The sequence below is a fragment of the Colius striatus genome, chromosome 9, assembly GCF_028858725.1.
Source record: "Colius striatus isolate bColStr4 chromosome 9, bColStr4.1.hap1, whole genome shotgun sequence".
NCBI lineage: Eukaryota > Metazoa > Chordata > Aves > Coliiformes > Coliidae > Colius > Colius striatus.
In genome coordinates, this window is record NC_084767.1 from 34,164,191 (window position 1) to 34,185,214 (window position 21,024).

The window sequence follows — 21,024 nt, forward strand, 5'->3', positions numbered from 1 at the left end:
TTTGAAAAAAACCCACACATATATTTTTTACAAGTGTAAAAAAAACAATGTTTAAAAATCAAAATCCTGCAAGATACTCTGGAAAAAACATCTTCTCAAGCACAAGAATCCTCTGTGGCAACGCCCAAACAATGTCACAACTCATGAAAATCCTGCATTCAATAAGCAAAGGTATGATCCAGCTCAAGCAACCCTTTTTAATGATACTTCAAACCCCATAATCCAGCAGTTGATCTGACCAGTGTCTTAAGAGGCACTCTGGCTACACAGCAAAAGGATTGGCATGAATTGTAACATCCTTGATGCGAACGTCATTAAGAGGCCGGTAGGTTTTTTCATTCACAGGCAGCTTCTCCAGCTCATCCAGCGTCTCCAAACCATCGATAACTCTGGAAGTAAAGCAGACGTGCTCAGAATCACCTTCTAGTAACGACTTTGATTTCACAACTGAGATACCTCAGAGTGCTTTACAGTGAAGTATCACAGGGCAAGGACTTGGCAAGCCAATGATACAAAGACAACAGCCAAAACACTATATATGGCATAGAACTTATTTCAAGAGGAAATATTGAGCATCCGTCACAGATTCTGATAAAAGTACAAATTCCCACTGACCTGACGGTATCCATCTACACATACATTATACATGTGTATAGCATACCAACCCTGCCTGTGCTTTCTGGCAGGCAGGACTGGCCCATCCTAGCCTAGGTTTAAGTAGCAGCAAGATACTGGCCATACCAAAACTGCGAATGACTGAAATCCAGGGTCTAGAGCTGGAAAAATCAGGTTCCAACAGTGAGATTATAATTTCTAACCTTCTGACTCAAAGAGAAGTTTGGACAGACTCATTAACAACTGCGTAAATCTAACGTTTAGGCTTTCAGGTTTCCTGTTCAGGCTGACATATGGCAAGAGAGTTAGTTGTAATAAATCCCCTTTTGGGTTAAATACCTCCCTCTGGTAAATCATAGCAGTTTATTCCCCGGTAATGGACTTGGCAGAAAATACACTGTGCTGTTCACAGTTTAATCACTCACGTCCATCAGCTTTATGAATCTAGGACACTAGGTTGTGGCCAACAGCAACCGCATAAGCTGTTCTGCTCATTCTGCAAATGGGGCAGGAGTATGTTCAACTGCCACAGAAAATCTGGAAAAGTTCTTCCGCCAGAGCCTTCACCCTTTTCTAAGAAAATGTCTAAAAAACCTCCTTTCAGTCTCACTTCTAAACAAACTCAGAAATGAATGTAACACCTACACTTACACACCTAGAAACAATACAAGTGGTAGAGATCAGTATCTGCACATTTCAATACTTTCCTTTAACTCCATGTAATAAAAGCAACTTTTTTTTCTGAGCAGACTCACATGTACGCTAGAGACTTTTTAATAACAAGCAAGGGAAAAGACATCACCTTGATTTTGAGACAGAAAAAGTAGTTTCCAAAAGACTCAAACATTTGCTTGAAGGATAATATGTTATTAGTAGCATCTATTAACGTAAGAATGTATTAAAATAAGAATGTTTTAAAATAATGATGCATCTTCAACAACCTTCTCTGTGGGCTCCCTGAGTTTGATCTGACCAACCGTTAAGCTCCACCTACGCAGAAGCTTCACCGCATCAGTACCACGCCAATCCCTAGATCCAGTCCCAAATCCCATTTTTTGCCTCTCAGTAAACCCTCGAACTGTGTATTCAGTTACTTGGGAGCTTGCTTAAAAATCAGGCTGGATCCATTAGGACGTGGACAAAAAAACCCCAAGCTGGAATAACTGGTGGCGGGAACACGAGACAGACAGAAAGAAAATCTCCATTCTGGAGGTAATTTTTAATACGCTTATTTCCACTGAATTCCCTGCTATTATGAAAAAGGGAAGAGCACTTTGGAGCACCTGCTTCTGGTGACAGTGCAAGACCATACATCTACGTACACACAACCAGTATTTTAAAGAATTGTAGAACCAAAAGCTTCTACATTTGCACCGTACGTGCCCCATAATATTCCAACCCTGTGCTCACTATAACGAGGAGGTGTGCAGCTGGATCACTTACTTCCCAAACACGGTGTACTTCATGTCTAGGTGCGGCTGCTTGCCGTAAGTGATGAAGAACTGCGATCCGTTGGTGTTTGGACCATTGTTTGCCATCGAAACTACCCCACGGACGCTGTGCTGAAAGAGGGGAAAAACCTCAGCGTGAACGTGTGTCTGTGAAAGCAGGACTTGAACCTGCACAACGCACCCTGCGACTCAGTACTCTGCCTGAATACCATTACTCGCAACAAATCTTGGTTGTTAATATATTCCATCACAGTCCATAATTAGCTCATTAAAACTGCACTCTCCATGAAAAGTCACTTCTTCAGTGAAAAATGTTTTGTTACAAACTCTTTCTACTCCTGTTCTCGGTGACAAAAGCCCTCAAACCTCACTTGCCAAGTACAGAAATCCTCTTCCAATTTTAGTGATAAACTTTCTACCCTTTTATTTTCAGGATTACACTTTACCTCACGGTTATAAAAGAGGTATTTAATACAGTTGAACACAATGCTCATCATTCTCTGAGCTGTGAAGAAGACTCGCACGAGAACGCAACTGCATGCTGAGAGCGCACAAGTACCTTTAGGTATTCACTGAATTCGTCTTCAAACTTCTTGCCCCAGATGCTGTTACCTCCTTTCCCGGTGCCTGGCAAGGAAGCGTCACAATAGATTACTGGGTTTTCCCACTGAAAAATCCAGAAATGATGTACTGTTGTAACATTTTACAACAAAGACCTCAGATAGCCTGTAATTCGTTTGAGGCAGGGATTTTGTTCTCGTGTCTCGATACCGAGCAGAGAGACAGCTCTATTGAAGGGTCATATATTAAGGAGCAAAACAAAACATTGAAATATCCTCAAATTAAATTCGGTATGAGTACAGACACACCACTGAATCAGACTTTTTTCTCCCAAACAGCTGACACTATCCGAGATATTTTTCCCCAAATTCTTTAGAGGTAGAAACTAGAGAAAGCACAGCAGCAACTGCTTCGTGTTTGACAGCTGGTCAGTCAGCAGAACTACCATATTTAGTGGAACCAGCTGGAAAAACTAAAGTTTGTAGAATGCACTACTACTGCTTGATTACTTAGAACTAGGGTTAGGCCTGCCCTTCTGTAAACTCACCACAGAAAACTAATCTCACCATAAAAAACTCTACCAGCGGTACACTAATCCTTTTATTTTATTTACATTTTGGTTTTAATAACTTGGGTTTATTTCCTTGTACTTTATTGTTATGTACATTTTCCTATAGAGAGACGTGGACAGAAGCATTTACCTAATGGATCCCCTGTCTGAACCATGAAGCCCTTTATATTCCGGTGAAACACGCATCCACTGTAGTAGTTACTGGCACAAAGAGCCAGGAAATTCTAAGGAGATCAAACAAACCATATCAACAAACAACTGAGAAATAGGATCCTCTTACTAAAACGACGGCAATTGGCAAGACCAAGACTAAGTCCTTTGCCTCTGCTTTGCATTGTGACCATGTGAATTCCACAAGGTATTGCCACAGAATAGTCAGAAACAAATTATAGCTAATATGCCCCTTCGACACTGCCACAGATGTCAAGCTTCCAGCACAAGGCTGTCTGATTGAGGAACAAACAAGAACTCCGAGACACGCTCAGAAGTATCCCTTCCATTCCACATTTTTAGTGTTAATTTTTTTAACCAATAACTGTATGCTTCGGCTTTGTCAGTTAAAAACTGAACTATTCCCATTGAAGTTTAAGGTTACTGTGGAAAGGAAAAACTCGGGCCTCTAACAAACTCTGAGCGATTCTCACGCTTTTAAATCCAAATCCAATCTGTGAGAATGTGGGCAAATCCAAGGAAATTTGAGAATCACAGGCCACAGACTTTACTTGCCCCCTTAAAGGGCAAAGGACACTTTGGGAGACGCTGGAACTTGGAGAGAAGCGGCCCTTAGCTAAACCTTATCTGATGAGAAACAGGCAGCAAAGTTCCATGCAGTATAACACAGCGCGCAAGCTCCATGAGCAGAACAGGCACTGTACCAGCTTAAAACGTCAGTATTCCACTAGATGAAAAGAGGAATGGCAAACCCATTTCACCTCCTCTACAGTCTTCACTATTCCTACCGCTTTGTTGCCATGCTACACAATTCTTCTCCTGTTACTCCACTTACTTCGCAAGTCTTTGGGGTACGCTCACAGAACAGTTCAATTTTAAGATCTCCTACGTCGGTGTGCAGAGTGACAGCCTGAGCAAGAGGCAGAAAAGAATAATAAAATCAGCAATGACATACTGACAGGCTCAAGTTTTATTTCCCAGTCCCACCAACAACACAAGCAAGTTCCCACTGCACATAACCATTGTTTCATTGTTTGGCCACAGGCAAGACTACTGTCACAAGTCTTCCACCTTTCCAGTGAAGTCACCAGAAAGCACTTGGTTTCATTTGGTTTCAGGACAAATGAAGTTCGCCATGGGAATGCAAAAAGCTGGTACACTCTCTGTTTCACTCCAGAGAGACGACATCACTCATTGAAAAGTGGGCCTACTCAAGTCACTTAATTGCAAACTTGGAAGAACCAAGGTTGTATCTATTTCAGAACATAGGTTGGTGCACACACCTCACTCCTTTACAAGGAGAGGAACAACTGACATGTGTTACTTGCCTGCAGCCTTTTGAGCGCTGAGGCTGGTTCTGAATGGCACCATATATAATCTGCCTTTGCAAACAAGCACATCTACAAAATTACACACTTCTCTTTAAATTTTATCAAGGTGATTTATAAATTTGTAAGTTGCAGTTACCCAGACAGCTTAAGCAAACACATCTCTATAGGCTGAACACAGTGCAGTGCTCTCACAGAAGGCACTGAACTACACAAAAACAATTACTGGGGGGGCTACAATGGGGGTAGGGCTACAGGAAAACTTGTAAAAATCAGCGTTGTGTGGACACTGGCATAGTGTTCCAGAAGCATACAAATAAAGGAGACAGTTGCCTGCAATGTCCGTGAAATTGCTATAAAAGGTGTACGTACAGTTTCGGACACACAGTCTTACCTCTGTTTCCTGGTCTGCTAAACTTTCAAAAGCCTGCCAGTGTAGGAGGTTACATACACTCAAGCAGGGCTACGTGCCTGCAACTTGAATAATTTTTCTGTTGTAAAAGAAACTAGACTACCAAATATTAGCCAAAGCAGAACTAAAATTTAGGATCTTAGAACTGAAGCTTCTATTTTAGATTGGTGTCAGCTGAACATTTCTCTTTTTCAAACTATCTTGTTGAAACTCTGAAATTTGAAAACCTAAACTTTTCATTACAAATTCTTCACAGCATCAGGTCAAAACGTGTAATCCTCTAAGATGCAGAGCAGCAATTCACTTTTCGATAGATGATCATTTCCAAAAGAATGAAAAGATGTTAAAACGTGCTATTGCTCTCACCATGTCTGCTTATCAAAAAGCTGAAGTAGATTTGTATCCAGCAATTTCCTGCAAGTAAAACATGACATTTGTTGGTTTTTTTTCTTCCACCAATCCCCAATTACTTCTGATTCCAGTACATTTATCTGGTTAGATGCTTTTACAACACACAGTTTTACAGTGTCATTCAAACGACTCCGTGGATAAATGTTTTATTTGCACTATGCAACTATGCAGCATACACAGAACTACCGCAGAGTAGCACAGAACAGCTTAGAGAGAGGAACTGGAGCAAAAAACACCCTATCCTAAGATTAAAGTTTATACCACGCAATCACCGCATTTCCAAAGATCCTGGTTTTATAAAAGGCAAAAATTAAGAGATAAAAGCCACATGCCAGTACCTAAAAAGAAAGGTGTTTTGGAGCCACCTTCTTGTGCCCACGACAGACAGGTACTTGCCACCAAGCAGAGGATCAAACGTTGGTTGGTTTGGGTTTTTTTTTTAATCTTAGCAACACTGTCAAATAAAGCATTCGGAATGATGACGATAAAATCGCAGTCGTGTGCAAATCGATGGTTGGACACGGCAATTCCTTCTCTAGACATTGCTCTCCCTGGTCAGTCCCCAGCCTCGGCAAGGTCTGTCGCGGAAGCCGGGGAGCCCGCCAGCTCCGTCCCGGCGCCGCCCGACCCAGGGCCTCAGCCCCCGGCACCGCGCACGCCTCGTTGAGGGCCGCCCGCGCTCTCCGCAACCCACCTGCTCTCGGCGCCGAGCCCGCGCTCCATTCCTGCCGGTTTCAGGTACTTCCACAAAAAACCACTCACGGGACACCGCCCCCACGGCCGCAGGCCGCGGCCGCGCTCCTCCACCGCCGAACGCCTCGGTCTGGCGGCAACGCCGCCGCCAGCCCGGCCTTCCTTCCCGCACCCGCACCGCCCCGGCACCTTCACCCGCGCCCCCGGAGGCCTCGCACAAACCTGCCGAGGCCGGACACGAGCCCGCCGGACACGAGCCTGCCGCCCTCCGCCCGCCACCCGCCGCCGGGAAGGAGCTCCGCGGCTCTCGTAGGGCCGGCGGGATGGGGCTGAGCCGCCCTCCCCGCAGCTCCGCTCCCTCGTGCGCAGCGGAAGCGGCGGGGCCGAGCGCGGGCTCCACCCCCAGCCCGAGGCCGCTGCGGCCCGGAGCTGAGTGCGGGGCCTCGCGGCTGTGGGCGGGCTCCAAGGCGGCCTGTCGCGGCCTCGCTCGCTCCCTCCCGACACAGGCAAACGCTTTCCCGGTTGGGTTCCGCAGGTCGGCGTTCGTGTGTCAGGGCGCCGTTTAAGTTCCTCGTTCTGCGCACCGGGCCCTTCGTGGTGTTTCACCGTGAGGGCCCGGAGCAGGGGCGCATGCCCGCGGGCCGCGCTGCCTCCCGCTGCCTGTGCTCGGGCATCCCGGCCGGCCGTTTCACCCGGTGAGTTACCTAAGCTTATTCCCGCCTTTTTATCCCCTCTACAGATCGCTGCATGCTGCTGCCTGCCACTCGGCTGCTTTGCCGGCCTCTCCGCTGCATCCGTGCATTAGGCCACCCGCCCTCGCGCTCCCTCATGGACCTCAAGGAGCTCGTTTCTGCCCTGAATGACTTTGCGTCCCTGTCTCTAGCTGAAAGCTGGGACAATGTGGGGTTGCTGGTGGAACCGAGTCCTCCCCATACCGTGAACACTCTTTTCCTCACTAACGATCTCACTGAGGAGGTGATGGAAGAGGCGGTGCAGAAGAAAGCAGACCTTGTTCTTTCTTACCACCCTCCGATATTCACACCACTCAAGCGGGTAACGTGGAAGACCTGGAAGGAACGGCTGGTGGTGCGAGCCTTGGAGCACAGAGTTGGGATTTACTCTCCACATACAGCGTACGATGCCTTACCTCATGGAGTCAATAACTGGCTAGCAAAGGGACTCGGTGAGATTCTGTTAAAAACATTAATTATTAATCAGTATGTGCTATTTTATGTGAGGACATTCTCTCATCTTCCGTTTCTACAGCTTTTACAGGCGTGGTTAAGGACCAGTGGTTTTTAAACCTTTTTTTTCCTCACCGAGTATCGTTCTAGTACTTGCATGTACCCTAAACATATTTTAGGGAGTTTATCTTGGTAAGGAATTCCAGATACAAACACTAAAGGATATTTTCAGCTGCATGACTGCACCATTGGATGTAGTCAGAAACGGTGCGGCATATTTATTGTCCATCTCGGATGCAAAGCTCAGACCGCTGACTGGAATAAAACCACCACCTTTAATTTGTAAACCATGAGATCTTGCACCTTAAAAAGGACTGAAGGTATCCGTCTTTTACATTTGTATTCTATCTTGGGGCTCATAAGTGAAAAATAGCTCTGTCTTTTCAAACCTGATTGACAAGCCAGAAACAATCTTGGTTTTGTACGATTCTTAGGATAAAAGGGATGGTGTTAAGAATGACAAATAGTATATATCCATCAACTGCCTTGCACTGAAAATAGGTTACGGGTAATGGAGACAACAGGGCAAAAAGTCTGCAGATCTGTGGAGGGAAAATGGATTCAAATGCAAAATTTTCATCTTTTTATTGCATGTCTTTAGGTTATGTGTTAAGTCAGTATTAGGATACTTACTCAGCTTTATAAAACAGCAGTCTTGGACTGTCTTCTCAGGCGCCTGTACTTCTATCCCACTGCATCCATCAAATGCACCAAGCTATCCATCTGAGGGCACGCACCGGGTAGAATTCTGTGCAGACAATACTGAGCATCTGGACACGGTGCTGTCCAAAATCAAAGACATCCAAGAGATCTCCTGTCTTGCTACTCTCCCTGCCAGGTATCTGCTTTGCTCTCTTAATGTTGTATCCTTTCTCTTTGAAAGAGTTGTATTTTACTGTTTTAATCACTTTGTTTCTCCATGCATTGTTGCTGTTTTCTTCAGCAACAGATATAGAAACTTCAGGAATAATCATCCTTTTCTGATCAATCTATGTTATACTAAATAGTAACAGCAACTCAGTGTAGCATCACATAGATTAGAGGTGGTAAAGAAGGTGAACAGGAAATCTGATGAGAACAGTTGAGTTAAATTCCCATATCTGTTTCTTCCAAGAATAGGCTAGGTTAGGCTAGGCTATTACAATGCCTTCTTGTTTCCCTTCTTCGTAGTAGAATAGCTACTGGGATAGAATAGCTCTGTTTTATATGAATATGATGCTGAAATTTTGTCTAGCTTCTCGGCAAGCACTAAACATACCTTTCCTCAGGGTTGAAGGTGAGGAGCAAACACGAGTCAGTTTGAACTGCTCTCAGAAGGCACTGTTGGAGGTGGTGGCATTGTTGTCCCAGAACAGCCTTCTTTATCACAAGACCGAGATTCTCTTATTACAAAAGGTAACAAAATCATGTATTAATCACAGGTTTCCTGTGCTGCCCCATCAGTGCTCTGAAACACTGCGGATTTGAAGCCACACACGTTTCCCAAAACAGTGGAAGTAGCTGTGTGGCCTGTTCTGATGGTTAAATCAGTTCCAATAGGTAGTGTAGTTAGTATGTTACGTTTGAGAACATCACATACATATTTTGTTGTAAAGTTCAGAGGCATTCCTGAAAGACTTACCTTACAAAGAGCAACACAAACTTCTGGGGTCAGCTTTCTCACAGTCATTTTCATTTCTTTGCAGCCCCCTCTTCCCCATGCTGGGATGGGACGCCTGTGCACACTGAGTGAGCCAGTCTCCTTGTCAGGTGTAATCAAGCGTATCAAAAGCCACCTGAAATTGCCCCACATCCGCTTAGCTGTGGGAACGGGAAAGACACTAGGTAAGCAGGCCTGCAAGTAAGATTGTCCATTAGAAACAGTATTCCAAGAAGACAAGGAGTGTGAGTTTGTGCATGAGTATGTGCAATACTGCTGCCTTGGACAGGTTTATTTCCAAGTAGTATGAAGCATTGTTAAAGGCAAGAAAGGGCATGTTAGAATTTACATGCTATAGTCACACAAAAATAATATCATCTGTTAATTATGCTGGTTGTCACTGTGGAGAAGGGACAGCACCAGTTGAATATGTGACATCCTTTTTCATAATTTGTATAATGACTAAGATGTTTTCCCTGCTAGGATATCAGACAAAAATGTGTACTATTAATATTAAATTAAATTTTAAAGCACCTTAAAATAGTGCTTTTATGTTATCCTTAGGAACCTTTAACCATCCACGTTTTGATGAAATAGTGACAAAGACAGTGAACTATTCTCACTTAAACAGGGGGTCACTAGTAAAATGAAGAGCAAGCATCCTCTTATTCCAGTCACCTATTCAAAGGGGCATAACCATTAGAATTTGAGAGAGCATATTTGTTGGGAACTTTTTGTAACTTATGAAACAGAAGTCTCATTAGAAACCTCTTATACTATCAATTGTACTAAAAAAGCCACGCAGACTATTTTGAAGCCTCTTGTTATGGTGTGGGATTGTAGTGGCGTGACTTCACTTAACAGTAATTATATTGCAACTTACTGTAAAACCTGAATAGAATATGAAAACTCCCTCCATGTCATGTCCCCCCCTTGCTAGTGAAGGTAAAATGTGTGGAAAATCAAATCCTGTCACTGTCACATACGTAGTGAATCAGCAGTCATAGCAAGCATGGAGCAGCTCTCAGCTTACATTAGGATTGGCCTTCTGAGAGCTAAAAGTTGGGAACAAAACGCTGCCTTGGTGGCATCATGAGTTGGAAAAGTAATGATGGAACATGAGAGTCCTGGAAAGAGTGGCAGCCTTTGAAGGGGTTCAGAAACACAGCTAACAACTCACTAAGAACTAGCCAGCAGCCAGCCTCCTTGCTGTAGTTCTCTGCAAACTTTCTTACCCCTTGAAGAAAAAAAATCAACACATCTATTTGGCACACAGAGGATTTTGCTGTATTACCAGAGATCTTATAGGCTGATGACTTTCAGATTGACAGATGTCTCCTCATGCAACAAATTTACACTGACTGCAAAATAAAGGTAGTAGTTTTTGTGAAACAATTAACAGGAATACTGACATGAGAACTGAAGAGAGAGAAAAGAGTTTTAACTGTGGCACCTTGTATCCCGCAGAATCGCCAGTGAAGAAAGCTGCACTGTGTGCTGGTTCTGGGAGCAGTGTCCTGAAGGGAATGGAAGCTGACCTCTATCTCACAGGTAAACAATTATGTGGCTGTTTCATTATCTTTATAAAAATAGTCACTAGGAAGAAAAAAAAAAAGGAAAAAAAGAGTTGACTGGCTGTTGAAATCTTTGGCCAGAAAGAAACACCTGTTATAATTGAGAAACAGTTATAGGAACGACAGAAGAATATAATTCAAATAGAGATCACATGGATCAGACAGCTGGGTGGCACAGTGAAGGTTATTTGAATGAAAACGCAGAGTGTACCCTCAGCAAGTTCGCTGATGACACCAAACTGGGAGGACTGGCTGATACATCATAGGCTGCGCTGCAGTGGGATCTCGACTGGCTTGAGAGTTGGGCAGAGAGGAACCTTATGAGGTTATATAAGGGCAAGTGCAGAGTCCTCCATCTGGGAAGGAACAACCCCAGGCACCAGGACAGGCTGGGGATTGACCTGCTGAAGAGCAGCTCTGCAGAGAGAGACCTGGGAGTCCTGGCTGATAATAAACTGAACATGAGCCAGCAATGTGCTCTCGTGGCCAAGAACGCCAATGGCATCCTGGGATGCATCAAGAAGAGTGTGGTCAGCAGGTCAAGGGAGGTTCTTCTCCCCCTCTACTCTGCCCTGGTGAGGCCTCATCTGGAGTCCTGTGTCCAGTTCTGGGCTCCTCAGCTCAAGAGAGAGTCCAGCGCAGGGCCACCAAGATGATCAGGGGACTGGAACATACAAGGAAAGGCTGCGGGAACTGGGGCTGTTTAGTCTTGAGAAGACTGAAGGGGGATAACATTCATATATACAAGTATATAAATGGTGGGTGTCAGGAGGTTGAGACATCCCTTTTTTCGATGGTATCTAGCAACAGGACAAGGGGTAATGGGATGAAGCTGGAACACAAAAAGTTCCATTTAAACATAAGAAAAAAACTGGTTTACTGTGAGGGTGACAGAGCAGTGGCACAGGCTGCCCAGAGGGGTTGTGGAGTGTCCTTCCTTGGAGGTCTTCAAGACCCGCATGGACACATTCCTATGCGACCTGATCTAGGTGGCCCTGCTTCTGCAGGGGGGTTGGACTAGATGATCTCTAAAGGTCCCTTCCAACCCCTACCTTTCTGTGATTCTATGATTCTATACGTGCATTATTTCAACAGAATCCATGTTGATGGCAGTCTATTGTAACCTTTAGTATATTTCTCCTTTGACAAGATACAAGGTATATCCTTGGTTCCCTACTGAATTTTCTAATAGAAAATGGAATATAATGTAGCCTACAGAATTTTCCAAAGGGAGCCTTAGTCCATTATCCTCTTTTTTGACAGTAGGACAGCTACTCCCTGCAGCTTGCTCAACACTGTGAAGGCTACTTTACATTCTGTAGTACCTAATTCAAGCAAGTTCTTTGGCATGGCATGTCCCATCTCTCCCTTATATACAGCCCTGCAGAGCTGACCCTCAGACAACTTCTTTGCAAGGCTTCCCAACTATTATTTTCCATCACAGCAACTCATGTGGCATCCAGACAGTTCACTTTCAAACCACTCTGCACACTCACTTCCGGCCCAAAGTAGCAGAATCCACCACTATTCCATGGGCAAGGAATTTCTGTCTCAACTGTATAGGAGACATGTCAACTGAAAGTCCTTCAGGGAACACAAGAGGAATGTTCCATGTTCTTATACAGAGCATTTCTCCTTAGGGGCCATAGCCCCTGTCCACTCTCCACAGCTTCGAGCTAGGATTCTGCATACTAGAACTGGTTACCTAGACTGTACTGCTTACTGTGATCTAAGTGGCATTTCTCTCTCAAAATGGCAGGAGAGATGTCCCACCACGACGTTCTGGACACCGTTGCTAAGGGGATAAGTGTTATTCTGTGTGAGCACAGTAACACTGAGCGAGGCTTCTTGTCAGAGCTGCGTGACATGCTTGCTGTCCACCTACAGAACAAAATCTATATAATTGTGTCTGAGAAAGATAGAGATCCCCTCCAGGTAGCATAGTGGGGGAAGGGGGGAAAGGAGGGATGAGAGTACAGAGTTGAGTTTCATGGCATCTTGCACACACCTCTCCAACTGCAAGCATAATAAAGATGCTCTGAATAGGTTCAGTGCTGAACGATTCTGTTGTGTGTTCTCCAGTTTGGGATATATTTTGTCACTTGTCAAAACAAATGGTTATTTTGGGATACAGAAGGCTGATTTACTCAATTACTGTACTGCACTTGAATAATTTTACTGTTAGTGTGTACTCATTGTGTGTATTAAATAACCATGATACTCAAGGATTGATTTGGGTAAAATCTAATAACCTGACTGATGTGTATTTTTAAGCTTACACAGGAGTTGTACCCTGTTGCAGTTACGTCAAATCACGTTAGGTACAAAGTCAGGGATATTTTAGCTAATAAATCTTCTAATAATGACTAATGAAAGGGTGTGGTTCACACGTTTGCATAAACAGTGAAGACACCACTCATTGAACACAATTCAGTATATATTTGGTACACTAGTATTCAATTGCACAATCTACCATTAATGTAGCTTTAAGGCTTTTTAATAGAGGGACTCTCACTTAAAAAAGCTTTGGAAGGTTAAGACTCAATTGCTTTACAAAGCTGTAAATGAATTTAATGTGCCTTTGTTACTTTCTTTTAAAGTTTTGGCAAATATGACTCATAATTACAGGATTATTAAAACTGAACAAGTAGCATTTTCACCACTGGTAATCTCTGGGGTGTTTTTTTTTTAAGTTAGGTTGTGTTGTGGGGTTTTTTTAAAGAAAAACAACCCCTCCCAGTTGCATACCTTACCATCTCTGGTTTATGTGCACAGCAGAATAATATTTAAACAAAATGAAACAATTTATATTACAAATTAACTTTTCAGTTTATGACACTGTCTCATCAAGCATTGTCTTTACTGCCTAATTGTGCATGCCTTGTTCCACTTAAATCTAAGTAGAAAGAGATGATTCCAGTACCATCTGAAGCTACTAAGGCCATCATTCTTATTAACAGTTGACCTCTCAATAAGCTGAGGAACAGGGAGTGAATGAAATTCGTTTCCCCAAGCAAAAGGAATGACTGTAGAGGTGATCTCTCCAACAGTTCTGTATTTCTACAGAAGATATTAAAGGGCTACTACCTTAGTACATCCACAGAGCTGAAGAGACAGAAAATGAATGCATAGGTGGGGTAGTTGTCCAGAAACAGCATAAAATCGGGATTAAATACTTTTAACACAAACCCTACAGGCATTAGTTCACATTTTCTTTAGCTTGATAGGATCATCAGTGGCCAACAACCTTCTCTTAGCAAATGTGTGGTATCTCCTACAGCCCTCTTTTTGCCTGTATAGCCCTGTTAGCAGATAACTCTGAAGTCAGGATGGTTACAGCACTTCATTAAAGTAAAATTCACATCTAGAAAATCAGATATAAGTGCACCATGGTATCACTATCTGTAAACACATTAGGTGGTGTCTTCCATCTGTATTCAAGAACAGAAATGAAATCTTGAGTTTCATGGGAACCATGGAGACAAAGGACTGCAAAAGAGGATGTGGTTGTTGCTTAGCTACAATACTTCATGTTTTTTCCAGGAACACATTTCTTCAAACAGCAGAGTTCTTGTTCTTGAACTCTACACCCAATTTACAGAACTCGGGTGAAGATACTGGATCCCAGTTTTAGCAATACCAACGGTAGCCTAAGTAGTGATAGGCAGGATCTGATGCATTTTGCAAAGTTTTGGAATTACAGCCTGGAAAATGCAGATGCAACCACCACCAAAAGAAAAAGTTACTTGGAAAATGTTCTCAGGGAGGAAGCTGGAGTACTCTCCAGCAAAGCTAATTAGGTTCTATAGTTGAAGAATTAAGTTGTCAGTGGGGTAAGCAGATACACTGTGTTTTCAATACAAGCAAAAGTCAGCCTGTAAACCTCTGGCTGTTGCTTTTATCAGTGAGGGGTAGACCGGGTAATGTTCTATGCGATGTTTTTTATTCTCTTCAAAAGCCAATTACTAGTATTAAATGGTGGGCAAACAAATTTAAATTTTGATACCTTATAAGAAACAATATAAAATATTTCTAATTAGTTTGACATCATCTGCACCTTGCACAGATATTTGACATCATAATGAAAACGAGGCTTTCACACAGCTGCCAGAAGGACCTCTGACAGCCTCCTATACCATAGAATGACTGTGGAAGACAAGACAAGATAAGCTAATGAAAAGTAATAAAGTACTTTATTTGATTGAGCTATTACACCATTGAGCTGTAACACAGCTACCAAATATTAGACATACAGAGTCCCTGAAGTCTGACTGGCAGACTACAATCGATGGAACTGTAGGGCTTACTCCCATGTACCTGAGAAAAAAAGTGAAGCTGTCAGACTTCAGCTGCCTCCCAACCTCTAAAGGCTTAAAAAAGGGAGAGCTTGTAAGTGGCATTTAAGGCTTCCTCCAGGATCATTGGACACTCCTGCTTTAAAAAATACATATATATAATCAAGCTCTTAAAAAAACAAAAAAAACTTCACAGCCTCTTCATATTCCTGGATTGCAACTTGGAAAGTAGATGACAGAAGCTGGATTCTCTCACCCTCACAAAGAGGCAATGACTGGAGCTCATCACAGTTTTGACAGTAAATCGTCTTCTTAAAGGATTTGGGGGTTTGGGACAAGTCCTTCAGTTCTGTTGTCAGAATTTAGTAAGTTACCCCCAGTGTCCCAAACCCACCAGTCTTACCATTTCCTTATGCAGTCAGGGCAAGTCTCTTAGCATTATGTCTTGGCTTCTTCATATACTGGAAGCTAGACTTGTCTAACTGGTAATGAAGTATTAGAAAGTACTCAGTTGAGAAAACTTGCACCACTAGTACACACTATAGCTCTGACCATCTAGTGGTCTACACTTCCCAAATAAACTGCTCCAATCAAACCCTCATTTCTGGTGAGATAAGAGAGAAGGCACAATCTTACAGAGTTTGTTTTTCTGTCTGTAAAGTTGGCTGCCTAGATAGGAAGAAGGCATCATCTGAACTAACAAAGCAGACGAATCTAACTACAGAGCAAGAGATGCCTTGCTTACAGAAGTCATAATTCCAAACTACCTGAAATAGTTGAACGAGCATCATTCATTGCAATGAATACATTTCAGTGAATAGTCCAGCAGCCTTGGGGTTGAAGGGAGAGAAATCTGAGATAGGCCCCTCTCCAGCAGCCCTTGAGAGCAATTGCTGTAGATGCTTTGAGAACAGACGTTATACATCTTCATCCTCTTTCTCTAAGAAGTCGGTCAAGGTACTGTCATCTACAGGAATTAGTAAGTATTCCACACCATCAGCTCCCTGAGAACAGACATACATACACATTCCATTAACACCACAGCACAGTGCAACGCAAGCCACTAGACAGCGCTGCTAATGGCTGGCTGCAGTCTGGGTGAGAGCTGCCAGCATTCGGGAGAGCTACATTGCTAAAAAACAGGACTATTTCACTAGAGTGACACTGGAACCACAGAAATACTGAGAGAAGTCAGTATATGAGAAATCTTGTGCGTTATGCTAGTCTGACACTACACAGCTCCTCAACACTATGCTACCATACCTAGTACTGCTGTACTGCCTCATGAGGACTAGCCTGCATTCTTCCCTCATGCAAATACAGGTTATTGGGAGCAGACTGGCAGGCTCCAGAGTCTGTCACTTCTCAAGATATCCAGGAAGAAGTGACCTGTAAGTTGCTGAGTTCCTGAACCTGTAGGTTTTGGAGAGAGTCCAGCAGAGAGCTACAAAGATGATCAGGGGACTGGAACATCTCTCTTATGAGGAAAGGCTGTAGGACCTGGGACTGTTCAGCCTGGAGAAGATTGAGGGGAGACCTTACCAACACTTATAAACACCTAAAGGGTGGGTGTTGAGAGGATGGGGCAAATCTTTTTTCTGTAGCACCCAGTGACATGACAAGGGGTAATGTGCACAAGCTTGAGCATAGGAAGTTCCACTGGAACATGAGGAAAAACTTTTCCTGTTCAGGTGAGGGAGCCCTGGTGCAGGCTCCCCAGTGAGGGTGTGGAATCTTCTCTGGAGGTTTTCAAAACCCACCCAGACATGTTCCTGTGCAACCTGATTGACGTGGACCTGCTTTAGCAGGAGGTTGGATTGGATGATCTCTAAAGGTTTCTTCCAACTCCTACCATTCTCTTAATCTGTAACCCACATACACTGCATTTTTACAGCCGCCTTGTATGGTTTGACATGACAGCGATTTCTGGTAAGGGGGAAGGAGCTGAGCCAATTAGACGCCTCCACAATCACTTTTTAAGAAGAAGCCGGAAGACGAGGCTTCTTCCTCCTTCTTCCTGTTTCTTCCTTCTTCTGTCCCTTCTTCTTCTTCTGGTTGGTGGTGGTGCAAGGAGTAGAACAGTGAGAGTTACAACCATGCAGACTCCAAGGTCAGTGATGAAAGAGAGGAGGAGGTGTGCTGGAGCAGAGACTCCCCTGCATTCTGCAGAGAGAACTGGTGAAGCTGAGATATATTTTCATTTCATTAAAGACCCTGCGTCAGCGGTAGAGACTCATTTTGATAATGAGCCCATATCAGGGGCAGAGACTCGTGTTGCTAAAGCTGGCCCCAGACCAGGGGCAGCGATTCACTTCATTAAAGGCCCCAAGCCAGGGACCGTGACTATGGCCAGAGGATGCCGTGTCCCGTGGGGGGACCCAATCATTTCACTTCAGACCACGAGCTAGGGGCAGTGATTTTCTTGTTTAAAATTATGGCCGGAGCAGGCCGTGTCCCAAGGAAGGGACCCAATATCCACAGCTGTAACTGTGGGGAGGAACCCACGACAAAGCAGCTCATTAAACTTATGCCCAAAAGAGGCCTTGTCCTGAGAGAGGGACCCTATAACTGCAGAAACTCCAACCATGGCAAAGAATCCACGCCAAAGTTATTCACTGAGGTCTGTGTCCTGTGTGAGGGACCCTGTATTGGCAGAAGCCACAGCTGTTGGGAACAACCCACACCAGAGAAGTTTGTTAAGGACTGTGTTCCGGGGAAGGAACCCCGTGTTAGAGCAGGGGAAGAATGCCAGGAGTCGTCCTCATCTGAACAGAGAGAAGCGGCAGAGCCCACCTGTGAGAGACTGATAATATTCCCCACTCCCTGCCCTCCTGAGCCATTGACAGGGGAGGAGGTAGAGATATTGGGAGCAGTGAGCTGGGCCTGGGAAGAAAGGAGGGATGGAGGAGAGAGATCTTAAAGTGCTGGTTGTAATTTTCTCATCATCCTACTCCCTTTTTGCTTTTATTCTGTTCTGTTTCTTGTAGAATAAACTTTCCTACTTTCCTCTCTAAGTTGAGTACTGGAGTCTGTTTTGCCCAGGACCAAAATTGGCAGCGAGCCCTCCCTGCCCTTGTCTCAATCCACAACAACTTGCTTATCTTTTCACTCCCATTTCGCTGGAGCCTCTGCCATCCTAACGAGGGTGGGGGTGAATGGAGGCACCGAGCGAGAGACTGCCATGGTGCTGCTGTGCTAGCTGGGCCAAACCATGACGCTCCTATTCATGTAAAGGGTGTTGATAAATTGGAGGCATGGAGCAAGCTGCTATTGCAGAATTTCATCCCTTTACTAGTTCCTAGGTGCTTTGAACTATACAGCCTCACTGTGAGCTGCAGAGTGGTGTCTTAGGGGTACTTAGTAGCAAGCAAGCATCTGTTTTTGTTTATGGTGAATACTCAGAATTACCTTCCCCCAACTCACCCGCTTGGTCCGAATGAGCTTGTGGTCCCTGAATTCTGTCAGCTGTGCCCTGAGTGTCAGGTCACTGTTCACAAGGAAAGCTTCCCGACACTGCTGGTAGAAGTCTTGGAAAGACAGCCCTAGAGACAGAAAAAGATGAGAAAAAGAAATTGAAGTGGTAAAATTGTCAAGATTTGTCCAGGTCTAACAAAACCTGTTATCCTACTTTGGCTTAGACCACAGTAGCTGCAGTAACGTCATCACTTCTTTCCAAGTACACAGACAAAGTAGTATTTCAGTAATTAATGGAAACCAGCTGAATTAACATTCCAGACACACTGTTTGCTTAATGGAATTTTAATTGCACTTTAAATGCATTTCCCAACATGGTTAACCTCTCACTTTCCAACTGCTCTATCCTACTTCCAACTTTCTTTACCATTCCCATGTTATTCATATCCTCTGCAGCACCTGCTAGAGACAGTGACAGAATATTCCCAATGAAAGCCAGAATGCAGGGACACATCAGAAGTCATTTAGATGGGAGCAGCATGGGAACAGAATCTCCTGTCTCTCCCTCATCTTTTAAGTGCTAGTTATACAAATTCATATTCTTCATTGTTTTTAACTGCAGTCCCACATGACAGACCTCGGTCATGTCTAAACATCTAAGTAGACAATAGCAAGAGGTCCTTCAGAACCAGCCAGTCTACTGATTTCCTGTCTGTCAGACACAGAAAGACCGCTATAAAGACAGTATAGGGCACTGGGTCTCACTGAGTCTGCATATCAAAAGCCAGTGCTGCTGTGACTGAGCTAGCAATGGCAGATGACAAGAGGTGGGTACACACCTGGGTAAGATGAGTTGTCCTTGTTCTCCAGCTGGTACTGAGCGAGCAGTCTGAATATCCCCCTAAGTGAAAAGAGGAGAAGGGAAAATCAAAAGGAAGATGATCCACTTGCACCCCAAAAAAACCCCACCACTAGAAAACATTGACTGATTTTTCCCTCTTGACCAGGACTTTGTGAATGAATCTCATTGCTGGACAAGGCGTGCTATCCAAACTCTGTTCATTTAAAGTAACCAATCAATTGGAATCCAGGTCCTACCACCTTCATCTTGAACATCATTGTCAGAAAACGGGGATTGTCTCCTGCAACATGTAGACCAGAGTAGCCTACTAAGGCCAGGATCCTCAGCAAGTGCTACTGTGGAGTGTAACTGTGTTACCTGGCATTGAGAGTGAGACTGCGCAGCACATGCATTAGGGAGCTCAAAGCCAAAGATCCAGATTGTTGTACTAAAAGCGAGTTCTCGTAAGATGTTTCTTCAACATAAGGACTGAATGTGGTTGTTTCATACCAAAGCCAGTTGTAGAGGCTTAACTTTGCCTGATCCCACACTAGAGAGAGAAAAAAGACAGTGAAAAGACAGAACTGGGAGATTTCATTTTCTAAGGTGTTAAATAAGCAATATTAAAACATGCTTAGTTCTACTGCAGGACTTAAGGAAACAATGTATGCTTGTGAAATTCACAGTACATGCACCCAGATACTTGCAGTTCAAGCACGACAAATTCTGTGCAACAGAACATTTGCACACCTGCCTATTTCATAGCAGCTTCATAGATACTCTGTAAATCCTTCCAGAGTCAACATTGTGAAAAGAATTTCTGGCTGATAAACAAAACTGTTTAGATGCAATGACAGATATAACATCTAATCTCCTCTTCAGTAAGACCCTAAATCAAAGGGTACCAGAAGCCTGGAGTCTATTTGCATATTACAATCAGTGACTGGTTGTTCTCAGTATCTTTATACAGTTTTGGTTCAACACAGCCACAGTCCCAATCAGGGCCTCTAGCTTCTACCACCATACATCACCAGGTCTATTTTGTACATCAACAGTAATACACGAGCTTATGAAACATGCCCAGCAGCCTCAAAATAGAACATAGATTCTTCTCTCTTTGCTAAATCAGACCCAAGAGGACTTACTAAGAGGTGCATTGATGTGATCAATAGAGGCAATGAGGTAAATGCTAGGCAGAGAGGATAACTGTGCAAGGATCTGCTGGCTTCTTTCTCCTCGCAACATCTGACTGTCCAGGTTATGAATGAGGACATAGAGCTCTAAAGATGAATCTGCAAGGTCAGAAAAAACAGAGAAGCAACCAAAGAAACTGCACACAAAGTGGTTTCCCATTCCTACTGCAGCCTGGGACAAGTCCATTCCATCGGGCTCCATATTCATCAATATCAAATCACTTTCCTTGTACAGCTTACTTTGATCTCTCTTCCACATTTGTTGTTTCTGAGCACTTAAAAATCTTTTTCTCAACTGACTGTATTGTGATTCTCATCACAGCTATAGTTCTTTTTGCAGTTTAAGATTTTCCTCTTTCACCTGCTCATGGCTTTACCAGGAATTGCCCTTTTCAGTTCTGCAATTGAAGGTCATTCAAATATATTTTAGGATGCAAGTCTAAGCATAGTTTGTCCAGGTGCTTTTGAATTACATGACTAGGATCCTTAAGCTTCTCCTCAGACAATGAAAATGCAATTTTATTCACAGTTCAATCCAATGCATACTAACTTCAATGGAAAGTCAATGAGTCCTCTAAAGAAGTTACAAAGACGTAGCTTGGATAAGCTAA

At 43.7% G+C, this 21,024-nt stretch overlaps 3 protein-coding genes across 12 annotated transcripts in view; 1 reads left to right on the forward strand and 2 right to left on the reverse strand.

The window, feature by feature from the left end:
• On the reverse strand, positions 1-6,605 carry PPIL3 (peptidylprolyl isomerase like 3). Of its 5 annotated transcripts, none has more exons than XM_062003100.1 (8): positions 6,436-6,605; positions 5,859-5,974; positions 5,476-5,523; positions 4,205-4,279; positions 3,329-3,422; positions 2,626-2,693; positions 2,059-2,177; positions 1-389 (listed from the first exon to the last, which is right to left on the reverse strand). In XM_062003100.1, exons 3-8 carry the CDS (start codon positions 5,476-5,478, stop codon positions 263-265), a joined length of 486 nt encoding a protein of 161 aa, XP_061859084.1. In that variant the 5' UTR covers positions 5,479-5,523; positions 5,859-5,974; positions 6,436-6,605; the 3' UTR covers positions 1-262. The 5 variants fall into 5 exon arrangements, with proteins under 5 accessions (XP_061859084.1, XP_061859085.1, XP_061859083.1 ...); XM_062003101.1 differs by lacking the exon at positions 6,436-6,605 and adding an exon at positions 6,215-6,414; XM_062003099.1 differs by lacking the exon at positions 5,859-5,974.
• NIF3L1 (NGG1 interacting factor 3 like 1) overlaps positions 6,591-21,024 on the forward strand; it is a 21,093-nt gene continuing 6,659 nt past the window's right edge. For 2 of the 4 annotated variants that reach the window (XM_062003098.1, XM_062003096.1), the window contains exons 1-6: positions 6,591-6,748; positions 6,953-7,396; positions 8,130-8,295; positions 8,726-8,852; positions 9,143-9,281; positions 10,564-10,647. In XM_062003098.1, coding sequence (XP_061859082.1) covers positions 6,961-7,396; positions 8,130-8,295; positions 8,726-8,852; positions 9,143-9,281; positions 10,564-10,647 — 952 coding nt within the window. In that variant the 5' untranslated portion in view covers positions 6,591-6,748; positions 6,953-6,960. Of the gene's footprint in view, positions 6,749-6,952; positions 7,397-8,129; positions 8,296-8,725; positions 8,853-9,142; positions 9,282-10,563; positions 10,648-12,429; positions 12,733-14,736; positions 14,763-21,024 lie in introns of those variants that run through there. The other 2 variants (XM_062003097.1, XM_062003095.1) reach the window with 2 other exon arrangements.
• Positions 14,842-21,024, reverse strand: part of ORC2 (origin recognition complex subunit 2) — a 19,761-nt gene continuing 13,578 nt past the window's right edge. For 2 of the 3 annotated variants that reach the window (XM_062003094.1, XM_062003092.1), the window contains 5 exons: positions 20,366-20,512; positions 19,599-19,770; positions 19,219-19,280; positions 18,389-18,507; positions 14,842-15,969 (listed from right to left, as the gene is read on the reverse strand). In XM_062003094.1, the coding sequence (XP_061859078.1) occupies positions 15,883-15,969; positions 18,389-18,507; positions 19,219-19,280; positions 19,599-19,770; positions 20,366-20,512 (587 nt within the window). In that variant the 3' untranslated portion in view covers positions 14,842-15,882. The remainder of the gene's footprint in view (positions 15,970-18,388; positions 18,508-19,218; positions 19,281-19,598; positions 19,771-20,365; positions 20,513-21,024) is intronic. The other variant, XM_062003093.1, reaches the window with a different exon arrangement.